General features: G+C 44.6%; 2 protein-coding genes across 3 annotated transcripts; both read right to left on the reverse strand.

Annotated features, from left to right (window-relative positions):
- Window positions 1-35: 35 nt before the first annotated feature.
- cipca (CLOCK-interacting pacemaker a) lies at window positions 36-3,876 on the reverse strand. Its single transcript, XM_029138520.3, has 4 exons — window positions 3,716-3,876; window positions 2,895-2,990; window positions 2,255-2,424; window positions 36-2,130 (listed from the first exon to the last, which is right to left on the reverse strand). The coding sequence occupies exons 1-4, from the start codon at window positions 3,738-3,740 to the stop codon at window positions 1,342-1,344; spliced, it is 1,080 nt and encodes a 359-aa protein (XP_028994353.1). The 5' UTR covers window positions 3,741-3,876; the 3' UTR covers window positions 36-1,341.
- Window positions 3,877-6,844: 2,968 nt separating this feature from the next.
- pgfb (placental growth factor b) lies at window positions 6,845-16,792 on the reverse strand. 2 transcript variants are annotated; one of them, XM_055505853.1, is made up of 7 exons: window positions 16,211-16,792; window positions 9,652-9,688; window positions 8,822-9,018; window positions 8,662-8,741; window positions 8,513-8,542; window positions 8,365-8,420; window positions 6,845-8,282 (listed from the first exon to the last, which is right to left on the reverse strand). In XM_055505853.1, exons 1-7 carry the CDS (start codon window positions 16,271-16,273, stop codon window positions 8,140-8,142), a joined length of 606 nt encoding a protein of 201 aa, XP_055361828.1. In that variant the 5' UTR covers window positions 16,274-16,792; the 3' UTR covers window positions 6,845-8,139. The 2 variants fall into 2 exon arrangements, with proteins under 2 accessions (XP_055361828.1, XP_028995829.1); XM_029139996.3 differs by having other exon boundaries at window positions 6,846-8,282; window positions 8,358-8,420; window positions 16,211-16,785.
- Between the last annotated feature and the right edge of the window lie 2,276 nt (window positions 16,793-19,068).

Here is a 19,068-nt window from a genome sequence, read left to right on the forward strand (position 1 = left end):
TAGTTCAAATTGAAAAAATACAGAATGAGAAGAAATGGTTTTCAAATTAGATTTTATGAAGGTTTGTAATTGGCCAAAGTGACTTTTGCTAAAGAAAAAATACAGAAAGCACATTTCACAATAACATGGACAAAACAACCTCTTAAATGTAATAAAATAGTATTTGTAGCCATTATTTACACTTTTAACCCAATTTGAATATATTTTAGTAGTTTTACAGTTTTACTAGTAGTGTTTATAAAATGTTGCAAAATCAATGTGCTGTTTGTATGAATTTAGTTTAGTTAACATTTGAATTTAAATCATTTGTAGCTTGAAATCTGATTGTGTTATTTCACCGTAGCTGTGACATTTGGGGCTAAAGCACAATTTATTTTTGTCCACGCAACGGTCATGAGGCAATACTGAAATCTAAGTTACACAAGAAAAAATACAAAACGAAACCATGACCATATCCAAAGGCACAGCCATCAAGGTAAACGTTTGACATTCATGTTGTTGTGTAGACAGAAAGCTCAATTTGAGAAAGAAGTCATTTGTCTAAAAATGTAAAAAGCTAAATAAAGCCACATAAAAATGTCATCTCTCAGATAAATCCTGCTGAATACTGCTCTTCAGTAGAACATGGCAGAAAGATAAGCTACAACTTCACCTGCTACAATTCAAGCTTTTAGAAATGACAGTTCATAACATTAAAGAATCTAAACCTGAAAGCTTATTATTATTATTATATGATAAACTTTTTATATTATTAACATAACTTGATTTTAGGTCAGAAACAATTGTTACAAATAAATACTACTTACAAATGACCAAAATTATAAAAAATAATGTTATTCCCTCTATACATTTTCCAGTCTAAGAGAGACATTAATTTAGTATTTACTAATTTAAAAGACAAAAACTAACAGTAGGACTTGAGACCATGTATCTATGCCAGGTTGTCTATTTTCTTAAAAAATGCGTCACAATGCTTATATTTTCTCTATAGTATTCACATTCAAGGCTTGTGTAGGGAATTACCCTGAAGTATGCTGTAAGGCATGCATTACACCATATAGAAGCCATAGCCCTATTGCAAGTGATACTTGCTATTTTAAAACAGCAGAGGCAAGAAGTCTTATTAAAGGCGAGGGTTTCAAACGTATGCATGCTCCTTAACACTTAGTACCAGTGGATGTGCTTCAGCTTCATGTCTAGTGCTTAAACCCGCAATTTCATTTCTATGTTCTGCCTCCTAAACTAAACTAAACTAAACTAATCACAAGAAGAAAGCTTTTACCGTGAGCATCTGATGTGGCTTTACTTCATGTAAATCGGCCAGTCAGGTCCACCAGGACATTATGCCAGGATTCTCTGAGCCTTCGCTCCACACTGTTCCTTGTCGGTGTCCTGCAGAGACAGCTGGAGTTTAGTCCAGAGCTGAGGGTCTCCGCTGCTCAGAGCCTCCAGCAGCAGACCTGTTTGCTCCTGCAGCTGCTGCAGTTGGCCTTGGGTGCGCTTATTCTCCTTGATCAGCTGCTTTGTGCGCAACGTGATCCCCAGTAAACCAGACTTGTTGAGAATATTGTAGGTGTTGCTGAATCGCTTCAGTTTGTTACTGTCCACGGAGAGGGCATCCTGACATCCATCATGTACACTGCTGCTGTCCATGTTTGAGCTGAACTCGTCTGTTAAGTTCAGTAGGGAGCTGGTTGCTGCTAGCGAAGAGAGAGACCTGTCACTGAGCTGCTCCTCAGTTCCATGTGGTTGGTTGCTTGCTGCATCAAAGCTAGTGAGGGCTTTGACTGGAGGCTGCAGTGCTGGCTGTGGGCTGGGGGAGCTGTAGAGCCTGTGGCTGTGCTGGTGCCTGCGCTGCCGCTGCTCATACCCAGAAGCTGAACTGCCTTTCACTCTGTGGGATCCCACCCTCTTAGATGCCACCTCTGCTGGGTGAGGGGCAATTCTGGGATATGACTTGAGGGGTGGCACAAAGCTTTTTGACTGCTGAATATTTTCTGAGTAGGTCTTTGGAGGGCTGCTGCTAGCATTCGATAGCATTGGTTGAAGAAGAACTACCTGTGACTGAGGCATCATTTCTAAGGATGAAGGAAAGCCCCACTGTTTTTCAGGTTCAGCAATCTGTGAAGGCTGGAAAAAACAGGACAACATGCATAAAATTGTAAAATGAATCTGAACACAGTAAACATATACTGATATAAACAATCATTTAACATTTGAGAACATACTCTATGAAATATTGCTTTGCTTTTACCTGCTTTAAGACAAAGTTGTTCATGATGATCATAGGAGACAATCCAGAGTATGAGCCTCCCATCACAGACACCTGGGGACCAGACGGGTTCAGACCAACAGTTGACCCATTCCTTCCCACATCTTCAGAGTCAGTCAGGTCGACTGTACTGAGGTACTCAGAGCTGGCATCTGAGAATGGGAAAACCAACATATGGGTCTCGTTGTGGTAAAAAGCAACAGATTGAGTGCAACAGCTGATGTAGATAAACATCTCTAGAGCATCTGGAAAAGAATACCATCAACCCGATGAGCAGGGCTAAACCAAATCCAGGTCAGCCTTCATAGTGTAAATAAAGTTCATAAGAAAAAAAACAGAGGATACAAAATGTGACCTAGATCCCCAGATTTGATTAGAGCTGACCTTGTTTATGCCTTGATGTTCACCCATTATTAGAAAAGAAAGGCTAATGTAACTCACTGCCTACTATATGATTATTACTGAGGTCCTAGCAAATAGAGAGAATATATAAAGAGGTGTCTGCCATGGTTTATAGAAAAAGGCTGACCAAAACACTAGAAAAGCCTCATAATAAACGGGTTCTTGCATTTACAGTATCCTCACTTATCTCTGCAAAGCAATGTAACTGATTCAAGCAAACCTGAGAAGCCGGAATCTCTCTCCATGTCGGGCTTCAGCGTTCCAAGGTGTGTCGTCCTGTGTTTATTGGCTCTGCTGAAGCTGTTCATCTTCGTCTCTTCAGGAAAAAAACAGAGAAGTTAGAGTGAAGCGTGAAAGACAACTAACAAAAGCTGAACAAGCCTGAAGCTCGTCCTATTGTTTTCCTAGTTAGATTATGATTATGATCTACAAATCACCTAATATTATATATATGAGCAGTTGTGATACCTGTGTTACACGTGTAGTGTTAGAAAGTAGCACTACACAACATGGTTGATTCCTTCCTAATAAAACCGGATGTACTGAATTAAGACAGATCTTGGTCTTGTCGATTCCATCCGCGTGTTTGCGCATAAAGCAAATAGCCACAACGCTGAACAGGCCCAGCCACGTTGCTATTACAGCAGATTAGCGCACATTAATAATTTCAAGTAAGTTAAAAAGTTGCGACTATACGGAGCTGAGCTTGAGGTTCAGGGGCGATCGCTTTGACTAACGATAATAAAGCCAACAGACAAAGCTGAATAAAGATAAACTGTTTTTGTTTTGTTTACATATGCAAACTGCCAACAGTGACATTTCGTAGATGTGAACAACTTGTACGACAGCTGACATTATGTAATACTTTGCGCCACAACTCTATTAAAGATAAGACAATTTCATTAATCAAAACACCTCCTGCTCCAAGTTATCGACAACTAACTACGCTAACTACGTAGCTTTAGCCCGTTAGCCAGCTTAGCTGTGTCCCATCGGTAACTAACAGTATCCATTCATCATTATTGTGTTTATTAACCTTACCTAAATATCGCGTTCTCGAAAACATTTATGTGTTTGCGGTGGCACCCAGGGTTATAATTATTTCCGTCTCTTCTCTTTCTTGCTAGCTGTGAGACTGGCTAACGCTAGCGTGACGCCTTTTTTCCTTGCTGTGGGGACTCTCTTCCCTCAGCTGTGTCTCACAGGCCGCAGCATTTTAGCAGAAAAAAATATATAGAGGGAAAATTTGTCTTATTAGGAGGGAATCAGTGTTAAGTGTAGTTACTTTTGCAATATATTAGTTTGTTGGAAACAAGATGCGGGCGTTATTGTTATCATAACAAGAAGACAGCACAAGCCAGAGTTGTATCAATATCCTCTCGTGTAATTTTGCTGAATGTGAGTTAACCTCATTAAAGGTGTTTAAAATGAGATGTACTTTACTCCTTCGATTCAGAGGAGAAGAAACATGTGGCGTTTATATCCTGTAAGACACAACGAAGGTTTTTCACCCCCCTCCAGGCAGCAAACTAGTTGCCATGCAACCGTTACGCTCGACAGCGTTTATTTCCCGTGGATGCTGGATAAAGGGAGCGCTTGTTGTTGCGACATATGCCTACAGTTTTATTATGGACTAGTTTTTTTGTATGTAATAAACATATCTGACACATTAATTGTTAATAACAGTAAACAGGAGTATGCTATTATTTGTGACAGCAATGTGAGAAACATTTCTTCTACTGGTAAATACTTTGAGTACAGTATGTTAGTACTGTGATGATAACTGAATCTAATTATTAGTTACGGAAAAGTTTGTCAGTAATGATTATTAAAATGATTGATTATTAGGGATGATCCCAGCAGTACATGTTTATGGCCACTAGAGGGAGACATTTCATAACTGCGTGTAGAGAACAGCTGCGCCATCTGTCCGATGTACGCAATTCTTGTTGTTTATTTTTAAGTTTATTAAATTTGTAGATTTTAGTGTAGACACTAGCTTATCTGTTCAACCTTTAAAATAGGTTTGCATCAATTAGAAAAAATCTAATTTACCAACTTGGTTCCCTAAAACAGATATTTATTTACTTTTTACTATATTGCTGCTTGTACTAAATCTATTTGTGACAAACATCGCTACAGTTTGTTCATTTTCACTGACAAAGATTTCTGAGGTGTGCTACAGTTTTGGATCACAGCGCAGCCCCATGGAGGAGGTCAATGTGACCTAGGATGACCTGGAGGTTTGTGTTTCTGGCACAAAACACATTTAGTAAAGCCAGGAAAAAAACAGTGGTTTTGGTTTAGGCAAAAAAAAAAAAACATGTGATTTCCCTGCTGGCTTTCCCAGTATTTAAGACCATACACATCCCCATAATTGCCAAACCAACACAGTTTTGCTTCAACCCTTACCATGAACTTAATTAGCATTAATCATGTTTATGTGGAGCTGAAGTTATTTGAGAAAAAAAAGTTGTCTATGACAGTATTGTTAACATTTTACACAGGGACTAAAAGATTATAGGACTGATTCACTCACTGGTCACTTTATTAGGGACACCTACAGCCTAATTCAATTCAGCGACTCTGTCACTAATTCTTCCAGATTATCATTAATTAGTTTTAAGCAGCCAGACAACTGCTGCTCATCTGTGTTACACAGTTTCTATTACAGCAAGCCTTTAACATTCAGCAGCACTACTAAAATGATGTGATGGAGGGAGAAGAAATAAGGAGTACAGATAAGGGGTTGAGTAACTCCTGATAGTCCAGACACGTACAGTAAAGGCAAATGCAGCATCAAGAGCTCAGGCTTTTAGATTTCTCAGCAGTGCATGACACACACAGCATGGACGGTCACTGTTCAGTGGTACTCTCCAGGAAAGACTCCATCAGTTTGTTGTTTTTACCACAAAAGAGTCTAAGTTTCCTGTTTGAAGTAATTTTATTAAAATATTATTTTTAAAGGAGCCGCCCAAAAAATTACAGAAAAGTTTAGAAAGAAAACAAGGAAAGAAACACACTGTAGGTTCATCTGTTTGTTTGACAAGGACAAAGTGGAATCATAGACAGCTCTTTTGTTTTTGTTTTTCCTGCTATAAACTGTACTTCATTTATTCAGCTGAACATCTAAAGTTAAATGAACTAGACCGAAACACAAACCATGTCAAAGGAACCGCGTGCAGTACGTACGTTCCACCTCCCACCTGCACAGACTCTGAATATAAAGTGTTGTGGCTGATCATCCTTTCTATGTCTGTCTGTCAAGCTGACCTGCCTCTCTCCATAAGGTATTGCATTACTCTGTGTAATATATCATACTGGTTTATAACCTGTTTTGTGTAGGATTCAGCTCTGTATTTATTTTCCCATTGATCGTTTCCTCCTCTGTCTCCGTTTTTTCCCATCATCCAGTCATAAACAGAATGTGATTCCCACTCGCCTGGGAAAACACAAAGCCTCTGGTCGACTCCGTCCCGGGAAGAAGAATGAACATTTGATAAAATACCCTCCAGGCAACCTGCCTGTGCACCCACCACACACACAGACACGCACACATACACACACGCACGCATGCACACACGCACACACACACACACACACACACACACACACACACACACACACACACACACACACACACACGCACACACACACACACACACACATACTGTAGAATGATCACTTGTCTGTGGCTCTTTTTGCCTTCAGTAACTGAGAGCCTGCTGTATTTTGCTGAGAGCTCCATTTTCTTTACTCTCTGTTCAGTATTTGTTGCACCTCTTACATATTTGACAGATGTTTTTTTGTGGTTTTGCTCAAACCTGATCATTTTTATCTCCATCTATTTCTCTTTACATCAGTCTAGTAGTGGATCTTAATCTGACTACAGTAGATGCTTGTGTTTGTCCTTCACCTGAATTCCCAGTCATTCCCAGTTCATCTTGTGGTCTTCCCAGCATTTTGGTGTTGCTGGACTGGTCCGTGCATTCCTGCTTGAGGACTGTACTAAACTCTAAACTCGATCACCATAGACTTCAGTTTTTAATATCTCTCTTGATTCGTGCACGCTTGTTTCTGAGGCGTGTGCAAGCCTGCAGAGTTAGAAGGCAGCAATGCAATGAGAAACATCAAATGTACAGCACAGATGTTATTCTATCGTTTTAATCAAACAAATGACACAAAACTAGCTGAGAACCATAAGCATTTAATTGCAAAATAAATACTTCCACAGTAGAAATGTTACTTTTAACAGTTTATACCAGTCTTCGTGTAGCAGGCTACATCCATCATGCTAAAGTTTCCTGATATGGGATGATGTGTGTGTGCGTGTGTGTGTGTGGGGGGGGGGGGGGGGGTTGTTCTGGAGCCACTTCCAGCTGTCACTGGATAAGAGGTCAGCACACAGACAGACAACCATTCACACAGTCAGCTTGGAGTCACCAGTTCAACTAAGCCCAAGAGGAAAACGTGCGACCCTCACACAGGAAGACACCCCGCTGATTTATGGACACAAACCCTGACCGCTCTTATTATGAGGCAACAGATCCAAGCACTCATCCAACGCTCTAAGATGAAGACTGAGGGAATGTACAAAAGGACAGCACACCAAGCACTTCCAATGAGTCCTTCCCTACTGGAATGTTTGAAAACCACAGAGGAAGATGCCTGTTATCACAGCCCATGCAGGTCTGGAATACACAGGTAGACATAGAATAGGATTCATATTACATCATATCACTCTGAACACTGAATGAATTAAACTTGGCTTATTGCAGGTTTGCTTAACAACAGCTGGATCATTTGATGGATGCACATTATTAGAACCTGTCCTTTTCTTCAGATGGAAGCAAGGACTGACTATGTGACTTAGTAAAAACTAGGCTGTGGCCAATGCCTTCAATTTATCCACCAAGGTATTATTTATATACAGTATGTACACATGTCAGATAAATATTATTTTTGTTTATATCTGAGAGTAAAACACCTCAGCTCTCATATCTGGTGAAACAGTGGAGAGGGTTCATGCAGGACAAGAGATCGTAGAACTCATAAATGAGAAATCAGCTGTGACTGAGTGTGACCCTCGGATCCAATCACACGCGCATGCTTCAGTTATAAAAATACTTTAATCTAGTGTAATTCACGCCACGTCTGTGAACACCAGAGGGAGACATCACTTCACTGCTGCATCGTTCATCCAACGCAACTTCTTCAAAAGCTGCTGGTCCAAATATTTCGCCTTTCATAATAAATATAAATTTTAGAGTACACACTTTTAAATACCAACGAAAAGGACACATCACTATAACTGATACAGTAATAATAGTTATAAAGTAGACGTTATCAGTCCGTTTGGTTCTGCATTGCACTGGCTCCCAGGCGTGTCCGTAGCGTGAGGACTGTAACAGCAGCTTCCGTCGGGCGCCACACACCTGCTGAGCCTCGTCTGCACAAACGCCTGCTCACGGGCAGCGAAACGAGCCAGCGCTCTGAGTCTGAGCACACGGCGTCCATGGAGGAGAGTCCTGGTCGATGCTGGGGAGGAAGCGCGAGCCGCACTGCACCGGGGACGCGTGGCCGCAGTTACCTGCGAGGGATCTGACACCTGAAAAAAAAAAACGTTAACGCTGGGCATTCACGTGACGCGTGCGAAGCCTGCGGCCCAGATTCGCGTAGTCACCTCTCACATTCTTTCATCTTTTGTTTCTCCTTTCTCTTCCTTCCTCGTCCTCTTTGCCTTTTGCTGCAGCGAAGAAACAAGTTCAAAATGTTGAACCAATAATTCATTTAAACCGTCTGACGACTAAAAAGTGATCAAAAGCTTCTCATTCTCACCTTTCAACCTTCACTATCGGCTTCTTGACTCTGAGAAACAAATGTTTCAGTAAATTAGAAAGAACTTCCACGTTGCTGTTGTATTATTAATAACAGCAACAACATTGAGTTTGAGATTTGATTGTGATTAATATGACTTGTTTTCTTACCTACATTCACATGTCTGATGCTCCACAAACGTCATCTCAACATATTCTTGTCCTGGTTCCGATGGTCTGATTTTCAGCAGCTGGTGGATGAAATGCGTTTTGACTCATCCGAGCAGTTTTACAACACAGCGGGTTTCATGGCACAGCGGGCTTTCCTGACCTGCATGGTGACGTTCGAGGTTCGCGTGGGGTGACACTCCAGGTTCTCGTCTCCGCAGCAGCCCGCGCAGCGCACCAGCGGCACGCAGGACGGGCTGTAGATGTGCTCCACCTCCGCCGGGTATTCCTGCACCACCTCCACCAGCTTCTCAATGGTCCGGCAGAAGCTGCGGCCCCACACCTCCTGGAACGTCAGCACTGCGGATCACAGCACATCTGAGCACACGTGCAGATCTGTCCCATCACGCGTCGTCAGTACAATGTACAGTAGAGCTGGTTTTATAAATACAGTGAGTTTCACAGTTCATAGTTTTACACAGTAATTATGGCAATAATACAACAAACCTAGATACAATACGATAACAAACATGAACCCAGTTACAATGCACCAGAGTGCATCTTGCTTCATTTTGCTGTAAAAATGTTTGTATAATGTACAGTGTGTTTCCTGTGGGAGTACATGTATATGTGTGGACGAGTCCCAGTTGGACAGTATGTGGGGGAGACCAGGGACAAACGGAGAACCAAAGAAAAACAAACAGTGGAAACTGGGCCACGACCAGAACAGAGCCGTGGATCTGGAGCCCCACGGGCTCCTGTGGGACCGCGGTGGCCCCCAGGGGCCCCGAACGGAGCCTGACACTACGACAGCTGTTTGGAGCAGCAGACGAATGGAAAGAGACGAGCAGGGACGAGCGACAGCGGGAGGCAACGGGGTCACTGCTACTGTAACTGCTGCTCATATGTGTCATATGTGCTTCTAGAGTTTTGAAGGAAGCCTCAGCAACACGTACAGAGAAGCTCAGAGAGCAAACAAGGATCCATTCTTACCTCCACTTGTCCTGTTCGTGTTTGACAAGGGCAGACTCTGCAAAACAGAAAGAAATGTCATCAAGAAATGAATCATTTGCTTTTGCAAATGCTTCTAATGCCATCATGTCCTGTAGATGAGACATTGTTCATTTAGTTGCTACATCCAAATCTAGATGCATGTATTGCTGGTTTGTGCATGGGTCTGTCCTCTGGTGGTGACAACAGGAAATGTACACTGTTTCCTCCCACCAGAGGTAGAGGCTTCTCTCTCCTATACACACAGCACATATACAGTAATATTACACTGAAGCTGTGTAGCTTTAAAATGTTTCCGGTCATGTAGGATTGAGCTCTGTATTTATTTTTCCATTGATTGTTTCCTCCTCTGTCTTGTTTTTCCATTATCCAGTCATAAACACATTGTGAATCTCATTTGCCTGGGAAAACACAAAACCTCTGTTTGACTCCGTCTCAGGGAGGAAAATGAACATTTGATAAAATACCCTCCAGCAAAAGTGCAGCGCAGGGAAGCAAACAACCTGCCTGTACAACCCCATCACCAGGGTTAAATACACACACACACACACACACACACACACACACACACACACACACACACACACACACACACACACACACACACACACACACACACACACACACACACCTGATGAAATGTATACTACAACATTGCCAGTGCACATAGTGAGAATAGCTAAAGGTGCTGGAGCAGACGTGTCCAGTAACATCGAGCAGACAGACGATAACTGTCTCACTGCATCACTGTAAGAACGGCTGAGCTTCATCTTTTGTTGCTAAAAAGCATTCACAGCTTGTTACGAACTGGAGTTTGTATGAATCTGTGCTACAAACTCTGTAATTAAAGAGGAACTTCCCCAAATGATGATGATGATGATGATGATGATGATGATGATGATGATGATTATAGTCACTGTAACACTAACATTGCAGAGGCTCCTGTAGAACTGTCACTGAGACACAGTGTCGGGCAGTTTTGTGTAACTTTCTCTTCGCTCAGTTCAGACTTCAGAGTAAAAGCACCTTCAGAATAAAAGCCCCAAGCTCCCAGCCATGGCCTTGAGCTGGCTCTTCCCTGTGTTTGGGGACCTGCTGTCTGTTGCTGGCTGCTCTGCTGCTCCATGTACAGCTGTGACTCTGATAGCTGCAGGAAAGCGTCCTTCCTCGTGTTTCCCACTGTTCACTGGCATATGATCTGCTCTCGCCTTGTCCACGAGGCCGCTCCACATCACAAGGCCTCTTGGCCGTGCCCTGAGTCGGTGCTCAGAATGTGGCGAGGAGGGGAGGATTTTGTGACCCGAGCCCTGACAGGCTGAGGAGGAAGCATCGCTGGCACCTCCTGTGGCTGCTGAGAATAGAGGAGCGAGCACGCGCTGACCACAGGGCGCTGCCAGATTAGAAAGCGGCTGCATGAGGTTCCTCACGTAGTCCTTCCTCCTCACGCACTTACAGTATTAAGTGCGTGATTAATGGTGACTGGGAGGTAATTCACCTCTTGTAGTTCAGGAAGAAGCACTTCACATCAATATGTGCATAAACTTGTCTAATAAATCCCAGAAACAGGATTAGTTTGTGGGTCAAGGTCTCCTTCACCTCGTTCCCAGATGACCTCCTTCTCAGGGAGTTTTTCACTTGTCCTCTGCTGCATAGTTTCTTATAATGGAACATATTCTAGTGTGGTTAAAAGGTTTGAGCCCACTAATGCTTCACTGTGTCAGTGTTGATGTGCTGCATAACCGCATTGCATAATAAGCTAAATGCCTTATTTATGTGGCTAAGTGACATGTGACAAGCTGCTGCGCCGCTGATTTACGGCCTTTCAGCCGTGCGGTGGACGACTCCTGTCTAAAAGTCATGCTTGCTGGATAATTACTGTGTCGAATGTGTAAATGGGCTCATGCTCCTTTAGCCCACTCAGTTCCCTGTCCTGTACTTGTATAATAAAAGTCTGCGCTCCTGACATCTGCTCCTTGAGGACATTGTGCCAGGCAGCACAGAGGCTTGGTCTCCAGCTGTTGAACAGGTGGGTTTGCACAGTGGGAATGAAGCTGTAGCTGTTCTACTGCAGCAGCAATGGGCGTGCGACACAGAGGCAAAGCACGTTTAAAAGCCAGCGTTGTATGTGAAAGTTCGTACGCTGCTGGCTCCGAACTCGCTCTTGGCCAGACCAGAGGACCTGTTGTGTCCCTGGGATCCTGCTGTCAGGCCACAGAGGCTGCGGGTCCCATTACTCTCCACTCCCACACAGCTGAACTGCGTCATCCTTAACCTCCTTGCTTAACTCCATCTGTCAGAGGAAGGGCAGCAGGAGCAGGGCTCCAAAATAAAACACGACAAGGACAAAGTGAGGAGGGTGGCGATGAATCCATGGGCAGGTACTACAGCAAACAGCCATTAAGTATCTGGAGACCAGCTAAGCTTTCACAGGGGGTCCAGTTTACTGGAAAAAGACATGAAAACTCCTGACTGTGTGAGGGTTGAGTCATGTCATCATAAGTGGCTGTTTAAAATGCTGTTGAAGGAGTTTCTGCAGTAGTGATGTCATTAGTAGCAGGAATCTGATACGCTGGGTTTTATTCTGAGCAGAATTTAGGAAAATCCCCACTTTGCTTCTTCCTCTGGTTGACTGCGGCAAATGAAGATATATTCGCATTGTAGAGGTCAACATTTAAACTAAGGTGGAAAAGGTGGCCTCCATTACACTATTCTCCAGTGAACTCCATCATACTGAAAGCATACAGCAAACAGAGAGCTTCCTAGTCTGACTAGAGGATGAGTCTGACTAAAGTCTGAGTCTGACTAGAGGATGACTAGAGTCTGAGTCTGACTAAAATCTGAGTCTGACTAGAGTCTGACTAGAGTCTGAGTCTGACTAAAGTCTAAGTCTGACTAGAGGATGACTAGAGTCTGAGTCTGACTAAAATCTGAGTCTGACTAGAGTCTGACTAGAGTCTGAGTCTGACTAAAGTCTAAGTCTGACTAGAGGATAACTAGAGTCTGAGTCTGACTAAAATCTGAGTCTGACTAGAGTCTGACTAGAGTCTGAGTCTGACTAAAGTTTAAGTCTGACTAGAGGATGACTAGAGTCATGGTCTGACTAGAGTCTGAGTCTGACTAAAATCTGAGTCTGACTAGAGTCTGAATAAAACTAGAGTCTGAGTCAAACTAGAGTCTGAGTCTGACTAGAGTCTGACTTGAGTCTGACTAAAGTCTGACTAGAGTCTGAGTCAAACTAGAGTCTGAGTCTGACTAAAATCTGAGTCTGACTAGAGTCTGACTAGAGGATGATGCTCAGGATGATGAGGATGATCATCATCAGCACCATGACTGTGCCTCTGCCGCTGCCTACAGGTCACTGTGTAGCTTCCACATCAGGTTTTCTTTGTGCACATGAGGCAGGCAATGACAGCAGCACCCCTGCAGGTCTGACTGTACCCAGCCGGGGCCTCCAGGGTCACTGATCGTGAAGCTCTCCCCAAACACAGCATGTGTTGAACATGCCCTGAACTAAACTGACCAGATGTTACATCTGTGAAAACGTGGTTTTACATCCCACGCCTTGTTATGGGACACGTACTTCCTGGTTGCTTCCTAAACACCTGGACTCATTGTGAGAAGAACACGAGGCAACACAAACAGTAGCAACCCATAAAATGACCACAGTTACTTCTTTAAACTCCAGCTGGCAGATTTCTGAAAACAACCAAAAACAGGGAGACCGGGGAGAGCTCCATGTGACTGATGATGCACATAAGCATCATTTCCTCAGTACAAGTCCATTAATGCAGTGTAGACACACAGCCGCTGTATGAAGTGTGCATCCCATCTGCAAACACACACACACATTACAGGTCTTAAGATAAGGCTGACCGGTGGTAATTGTCGTCTCTATTACAGTAAACGCTGTTCTCTCTGTGTAAACCACAGTAAATTACATCCAGATGGGAGATTAAAGCTGAGCGAGCAGACGCTGCCCCGAGCAACAGCGCACCTCCTCCTCCGCGGGAGGAAACCCAAAATCCATATTTCCTGGTCCCGATTGCGGCGCTCCCTTGGGCCGGGGGGGAATTTCACCGGGAGAGGAGCCCGACGGCAGCGGAGGAGCGAGGAGAAGCCCGGCTCGCGGGCGCGGTGCAGCTGGTCGACGCTCAAGGACGGAGGCTGCTGAGGGCGACGCGGAGGAAGCACCTGTGCGACGCCACCGCTCCGAGTGCTGCAGGGCCGAGCGGTGGATCCGTGGCCGCCCACTTCCTGCAGGAAGGCGCATGGGCGGAGGTGACGAGCCAGCGTCTCGTCCCCACGTCAGGAGGAAGCACGGCCAATGGCTGACACTGAATCTGGGATGTGCAGCTGCCCACATCTGCAGCACTGGAGGGTTCATATCCACTGGAAGCTTGATTTAGCTCATATTCTTAGGACCCGTAATATTGTTTTACTGCTGTTATGATAAAGCTTAAGCTGCCTTTTATGAACCGCCAGTGTGACGCTCCGGCTGTGGATTAGACACAACCGCTTACACCCAGTGGCCCCGTCTTCATGGCCAGACAAAACCAGCGGACCAGCCAACGTTTGCTCTTCCCACTTTGGTGCCACAGTCCAGTCTGAGAAACGCCAGCATTATTTGGTCGAGGCAAATTGAGCTTGTTTGCTAGAAATCAGAACTGTTTAGTTCTTGAGGCGCATTTCAACCGAAGCGCTGGCGAAGCCGCCACGGACCGGCGACCGTGCAGAGTGAGCCCCGCCCCTCGCATGATTGACAGCCGGGAGAGGCTCCAGCGTTTGCACAACCCTGCAGGGACTAGTGAGTGAGTGATAACTAATTAATGGTAAACGAGGGGTCAGAGAACCTGGAGCGCGGCCCGACCTCAGACGGGGCCGTCTGACCGTGCATGCACAGAACCGGCCCGTTCGCGGCCGCTGTCAGTCTCCAGGGCCGTGGGGGTCTTTAACCTGCTACATGCTAAGGGCCCTGGACTGTGTCACCCCTGTTTTGACTAAGCAGGCCATGAGCTGATTATGAGGATTAGCTGAAATGCGGTGATTCCAGGCCTCTCCCACTCACTCTCAACTTAGCAACAGCTGCAAAGACTCTGCTTAGAGAACCTGGTGGGATATGCAGCTTTTTCTAACTGGCTTGACAGCGTGTGTGTGTGTGTGTGTGTGTGTGTGTGTGTGTGTGTGTGTGTGTGTGTGTGTGTGTGTAATGCTTCCATATGTAGAAACCGCAGCAAAGTCAGGGTTGGTTCAACTGTTGCTGCATCAGTTGTGGCATTAACAGTGAACAGGCGCGTGAAGGGCCTGGTTTTGTGTTAGCCATCACCAGAGACAGACGCCAGATGGGTGGAAATCAGAGAGCGGGTCGGTTCAGGAGCTGTGGCCTCAGCTGGCGGGTTTTCTATGGTCCGGCTCAGGCCTTTCAGCGAGTCCCCACTCCTGTTTCACATCTCTCCTCCTTTTGGCGCATTTTCAATAAAAAGACTAGAAGGTAATGTCAGGAAACAGAACAGAACCGCTTTGTTCTGATCCACTGTCACCTGACAGTGATATGGCTGGACTGGAACCAGGATTTAATAAGGTTTAACGTGCACTAGTTCACCTCTGTCGTCCTGGTTTCTCATTCTGTATGTATTAAATAAATGTATGTTAGTACAAAACACATCAAGTTCACATTAGTGAACTTTCTATAACCTGATACGGCACCATCAATTTTTCAAACAAAATTAAGAATTTAATACTTTGAGGAATGTGTTGATTTTTAATTTAACAGAATATCTAAAATAACATTACAACCTGCCTTTAACCCAATATTTTGAAAGCAACAGCAGTTTCTGTAGGTGCCATCGAGCTGCCAACACAAAGTTTCAACTCCTCCTTCACATGCTCCAGCTGATCTGGGCTCAGCGGGTCACGTCAGGATAGTTCTTTTGGCTCTGAGCCGCGTTGGTGCTGCTAGTCGTGCGTCTTGGGTCAGCGTCTTGCTGCAGAACCCAGCGCTTTCTGACGCTGCGGGACGTTTCGCCCCACAGGACTTTCTCCAAGACGCATTATTGTGGTTTGCCAAAGTGCCTTTTAGCAAATTCCAGCTTTTTTTCTTTTTTTTACGATTTGTCCTCCAGGCAGCGACCTGTCTGTTAAACAGTGGTGAGATCAAGCACCACCAAGTTTTTTTTTTCTTTAGGATGCGTCCTTGTCTCCTTGTCTCCTATTCTGCCCAATATAGGGATGGTTTTGCTCCTGTGGTTTCATCCAAGGACTAACAGTCAATCACCACAATGACTTGGACTTTTCTGTGTCATTTCTGACATTGTTGCACATAATTAGTTGGAAACCTTCTAGCCGCTTTGATTGCTTTTGTCAGAAACCGTTGTCTTCTTTGTTCAATGAATGAATGGACGTGGACTTGAAAGTGTGTAGCTTTCTGTAATGAAATCATTCTGAGAGTCGTCTCACAGGGAATCATGTACAACAGGGTCGTCCATCGAACCCTTCACCAGAGTTTAAGTCGTGACTGAAAGCTCAGTGAACACAAACGTCCTACCTGTGCAGGTGAGAGGAGCAGGTAAAGCGCAGCCGCAGTCTCGAGGACAAAACCGAGTTTCATTTCGCGATGCGTGCGTCCGGAGACGCGCCGGTGGCTCCCGCTGCGCACGGTCCAGCAAATCCACGAGTCCCAAAGCAGTCAGGAAAGAAGGGAACGGCTGCGGAGCGGGAGCTGCCAAGTCATCTGCTCCAGGTCCAGTAATGCGGAGAAGCGGGGCCGTCACGTAGCAGAACAAGCGGGGTGTGAAGTGGTGGGGATGGAATCAAACTAAAAATATATATTTAAAAAAAAAAACAGTTTTTCACATTTAATTGTAAATAAAGACCCGTCCAGGAACTAAGGCTTCTCAAACAAACGGCCCGTTTAGTGAGAAGTGTTGTAAAAGTCCTCAAGTAATAATCCGCTTCATCAAGACGCGCGTGAAGTTGCAGCAACAGTTTCAGTTTCGAGTGCTGCTCCGAGCTCCCGTCGGCAGAAACGCGCTTGTCCCGCCGCCTCCTCCCCGCAGCCGCTCTTTAAATCCCCTCCCTCCTCCGCACAGCTCCGCTGATGAGCCTCTTCTTCGCAGCTCGAACCCAATCATAGTTTATGGCTCCTCTCAGAACCTGTGACACTCTATTTCTGATTTCCAGAGATGATTTACACTATAACATATACAAAGTCGTTCTGAGAAACATCTTGTGATTTTTCTGTGAAAAGCTGTTGAGGCAGAGTAAACATTTACATCTTTTTCCGCTGGACGTGCATGGTATAGTGGTTGCTGGTGCAAGTCCCAGGACGCACGGGGGACTTTCATTTGTCTGGGTTTGCACAGACATAAAGGGAGATTCCATTAGTGTTGACACACAGAGTTAATCCTTAGTGTGGGACTTCTGTGTTTGCAGAAACACTGGGACCAAAGGATTCCTTGTGGGCCTCCACACATTCCAGCAGGACTGAATGGCTCTGCTGCCTCCTGCTATTACAGCAGTACAGCGCACACTCAGGAGAGTGGTGTCTCTAAACATCTCAGGATAGAAGTACCGAGGTCTAAAACAACCCCCCATCACCAAGTGTCCACCTTGGGCCGAGCAGCAAAATCAAGAAATCTGCAGATTTTCCTGGAATTATGGTGAGAAAATATAGTCTCTATGTTTAAGGAGAGGATGGAATCAGAGCAAACTGTGAATCAGGGAACCGGACCCACAGCTCTTTATTTCAGGCCATGCCCAGCCTGTCTCTGCTTTGTGAATGTTTTATATGACAACAATATCAATCTTCTTCTGGTGACTGTCTAATTTTCCCTTCTCTCGCTGCCGTAATGCAAGTGCACAGGACCCAGAGACGGCCCAGAAGCAGTTGTCGCTCTGCTAAGTGGAGAAATTAATACCTCCACTTTTAGAAAGCGGTCATGCAGGACTGTAATGATACACTGAAAGTCATTTTCATGTTTTGTTTGAGTCACATTTTGTAGCCAGGAGCCAAACATCCTCGCTTCTCCTCCCTGTTTGAGCAGTAGCACAGACGATGTTTGCTCAGAGGACGGAGCCAGACTCTTCCTGCCTTCTTGCCATCTGCTCAGTGACCTGAGCGTGTTTTTAAAGGTGCACCAGCAGATAGGGCCTAATAAGATCACTCAAGTTGTTTGCACAATAAACACACGCAGGCAAGACAAGCAAACCGGGCCTGAACAGGAGCATGTTCCAGGGGCGACGGAGAATATGATACAGGCCTCACTGCCTTCATGGTGTTAACGTGTGTGTTGTTGATCAGTGTGAAAGTGTCATTCCCACTTTTAAACATTTATTGAAGCCTGTTTAATTAAATCACATTAAAGGGGCGATTCTGCCTGTTAGAAGACCAGACCTATTATAATATAATACACCTATAATTTATTCATTAATAGAAAACCAACTGCTCATCTCTAACTGTGTTTTGTGCCAATACCTCATCATAGGAACAAAGGCGCTCCAGTAAATAAATAGCCTGCGGTGGAGACCAAACGTTCAGGTCTGAAGCGCTTTCCTTTCGCCGTTGACCCCTCGTTTTCCCGCATTGCAGAGAAAAAGGTAAACAGATGAACAACATTAATGATGTCCATTCATCATTGTTGGGGCGCCTTTGGTTTGGTCCGCAGTGGGGCCTTTAAGGGGACGATGGGGAGCCGGCGAGCCCCTGACTTTGAGGGATCTCATTAACAATAGTTAGAGGCCTACAGGGAGACAAAGGTTTCTGCCAGAGAGGGAAGTTGGTCACAGCGTAACTGTAGATACTTAGAAACAGCATCTATAATGTCTTATTTAAATGAAACTCGGTGCCTTATGCATTAATTATAGCTGTGGTAAAATAGACAACAACAGGAGCAAGATTCTGGGAGATTATGTAATAATTAGCATTATATCACAAGGTCAGATCCTGTTTACACCTTTGGTAAGTGTTTGTCTCAGACTCGTATTTGTTCCGAGCCCGTCAGGTGTCATCCTGTTTTCAGGCCCGCTCCGCTCGCGTGCACGCATTGTTTCCCTTCGCGGGAAGTCGGTCGACATCTTAACAGACAATTGGGAGTTATTTCTGTCTGTAGGTGTCATGAATCAGCCGTTGCAGGAATCTCCAGACGCCTTTAAAGTCATGCAGCTGTGTTTTGGACATGGTTGTGTCAGCTGACAGAATACTAATGTTATTATTCCTGATGCCAGAAGAATATTGAACAAAGCCAAGTAAAGTCAGTGACATATAAAGAACCCTCTAAGAATATGTACTAGAAAAAGGGGGATGTTAGAAAATAATGTCTCTTCATGAGGCTGTTCACCCTCAACTACTTGTGAAAGGAACCTGGAGCAAAGCAGCAGCAACGCTCTGAAACTAACCTGATTGTT

The sequence above is a fragment of the Betta splendens genome, chromosome 22 (genome assembly GCF_900634795.4).
Source record: "Betta splendens chromosome 22, fBetSpl5.4, whole genome shotgun sequence".
Taxonomy (NCBI): domain Eukaryota; kingdom Metazoa; phylum Chordata; class Actinopteri; order Anabantiformes; family Osphronemidae; genus Betta; species Betta splendens.

What these genes read in the sequence shown, in the direction of transcription:
- cipca (XM_029138520.3), bottom strand. Translation starts at nt 3,740, where the DNA reads ATGTTTTCGAGAACGCGATATTTAG. An exon ending in GAGAGATTCCGGCTTCTCAG is followed by an intron (nt 2,425 to 2,894) that starts GTTTGCTTGAAT and finishes TCCCATTCTCAG; the next exon opens with ATGCCAGCTCTGAGTACCTC. An exon ending in ACAACTTTGTCTTAAAGCAG is followed by an intron (nt 2,131 to 2,254) that starts GTAAAAGCAAAG and finishes TGTTTTTTCCAG; the next exon opens with CCTTCACAGATTGCTGAACC.
- pgfb (XM_055505853.1), bottom strand. Translation starts at nt 16,273, where the DNA reads ATGAAACTCGGTTTTGTCCTCGAGACTGCGGCTGCGCTTTACCTGCTC. An exon ending in TGCTCCTCTCACCTGCACAG is followed by an intron (nt 9,689 to 16,210) that starts GTAGGACGTTTG and finishes TCTGTTTTGCAG; the next exon opens with AGTCTGCCCTTGTCAAACAC. An exon ending in CCTCGAACGTCACCATGCAG is followed by an intron (nt 8,742 to 8,821) that starts GTCAGGAAAGCC and finishes TTCATCCACCAG; the next exon opens with CTGCTGAAAATCAGACCATC.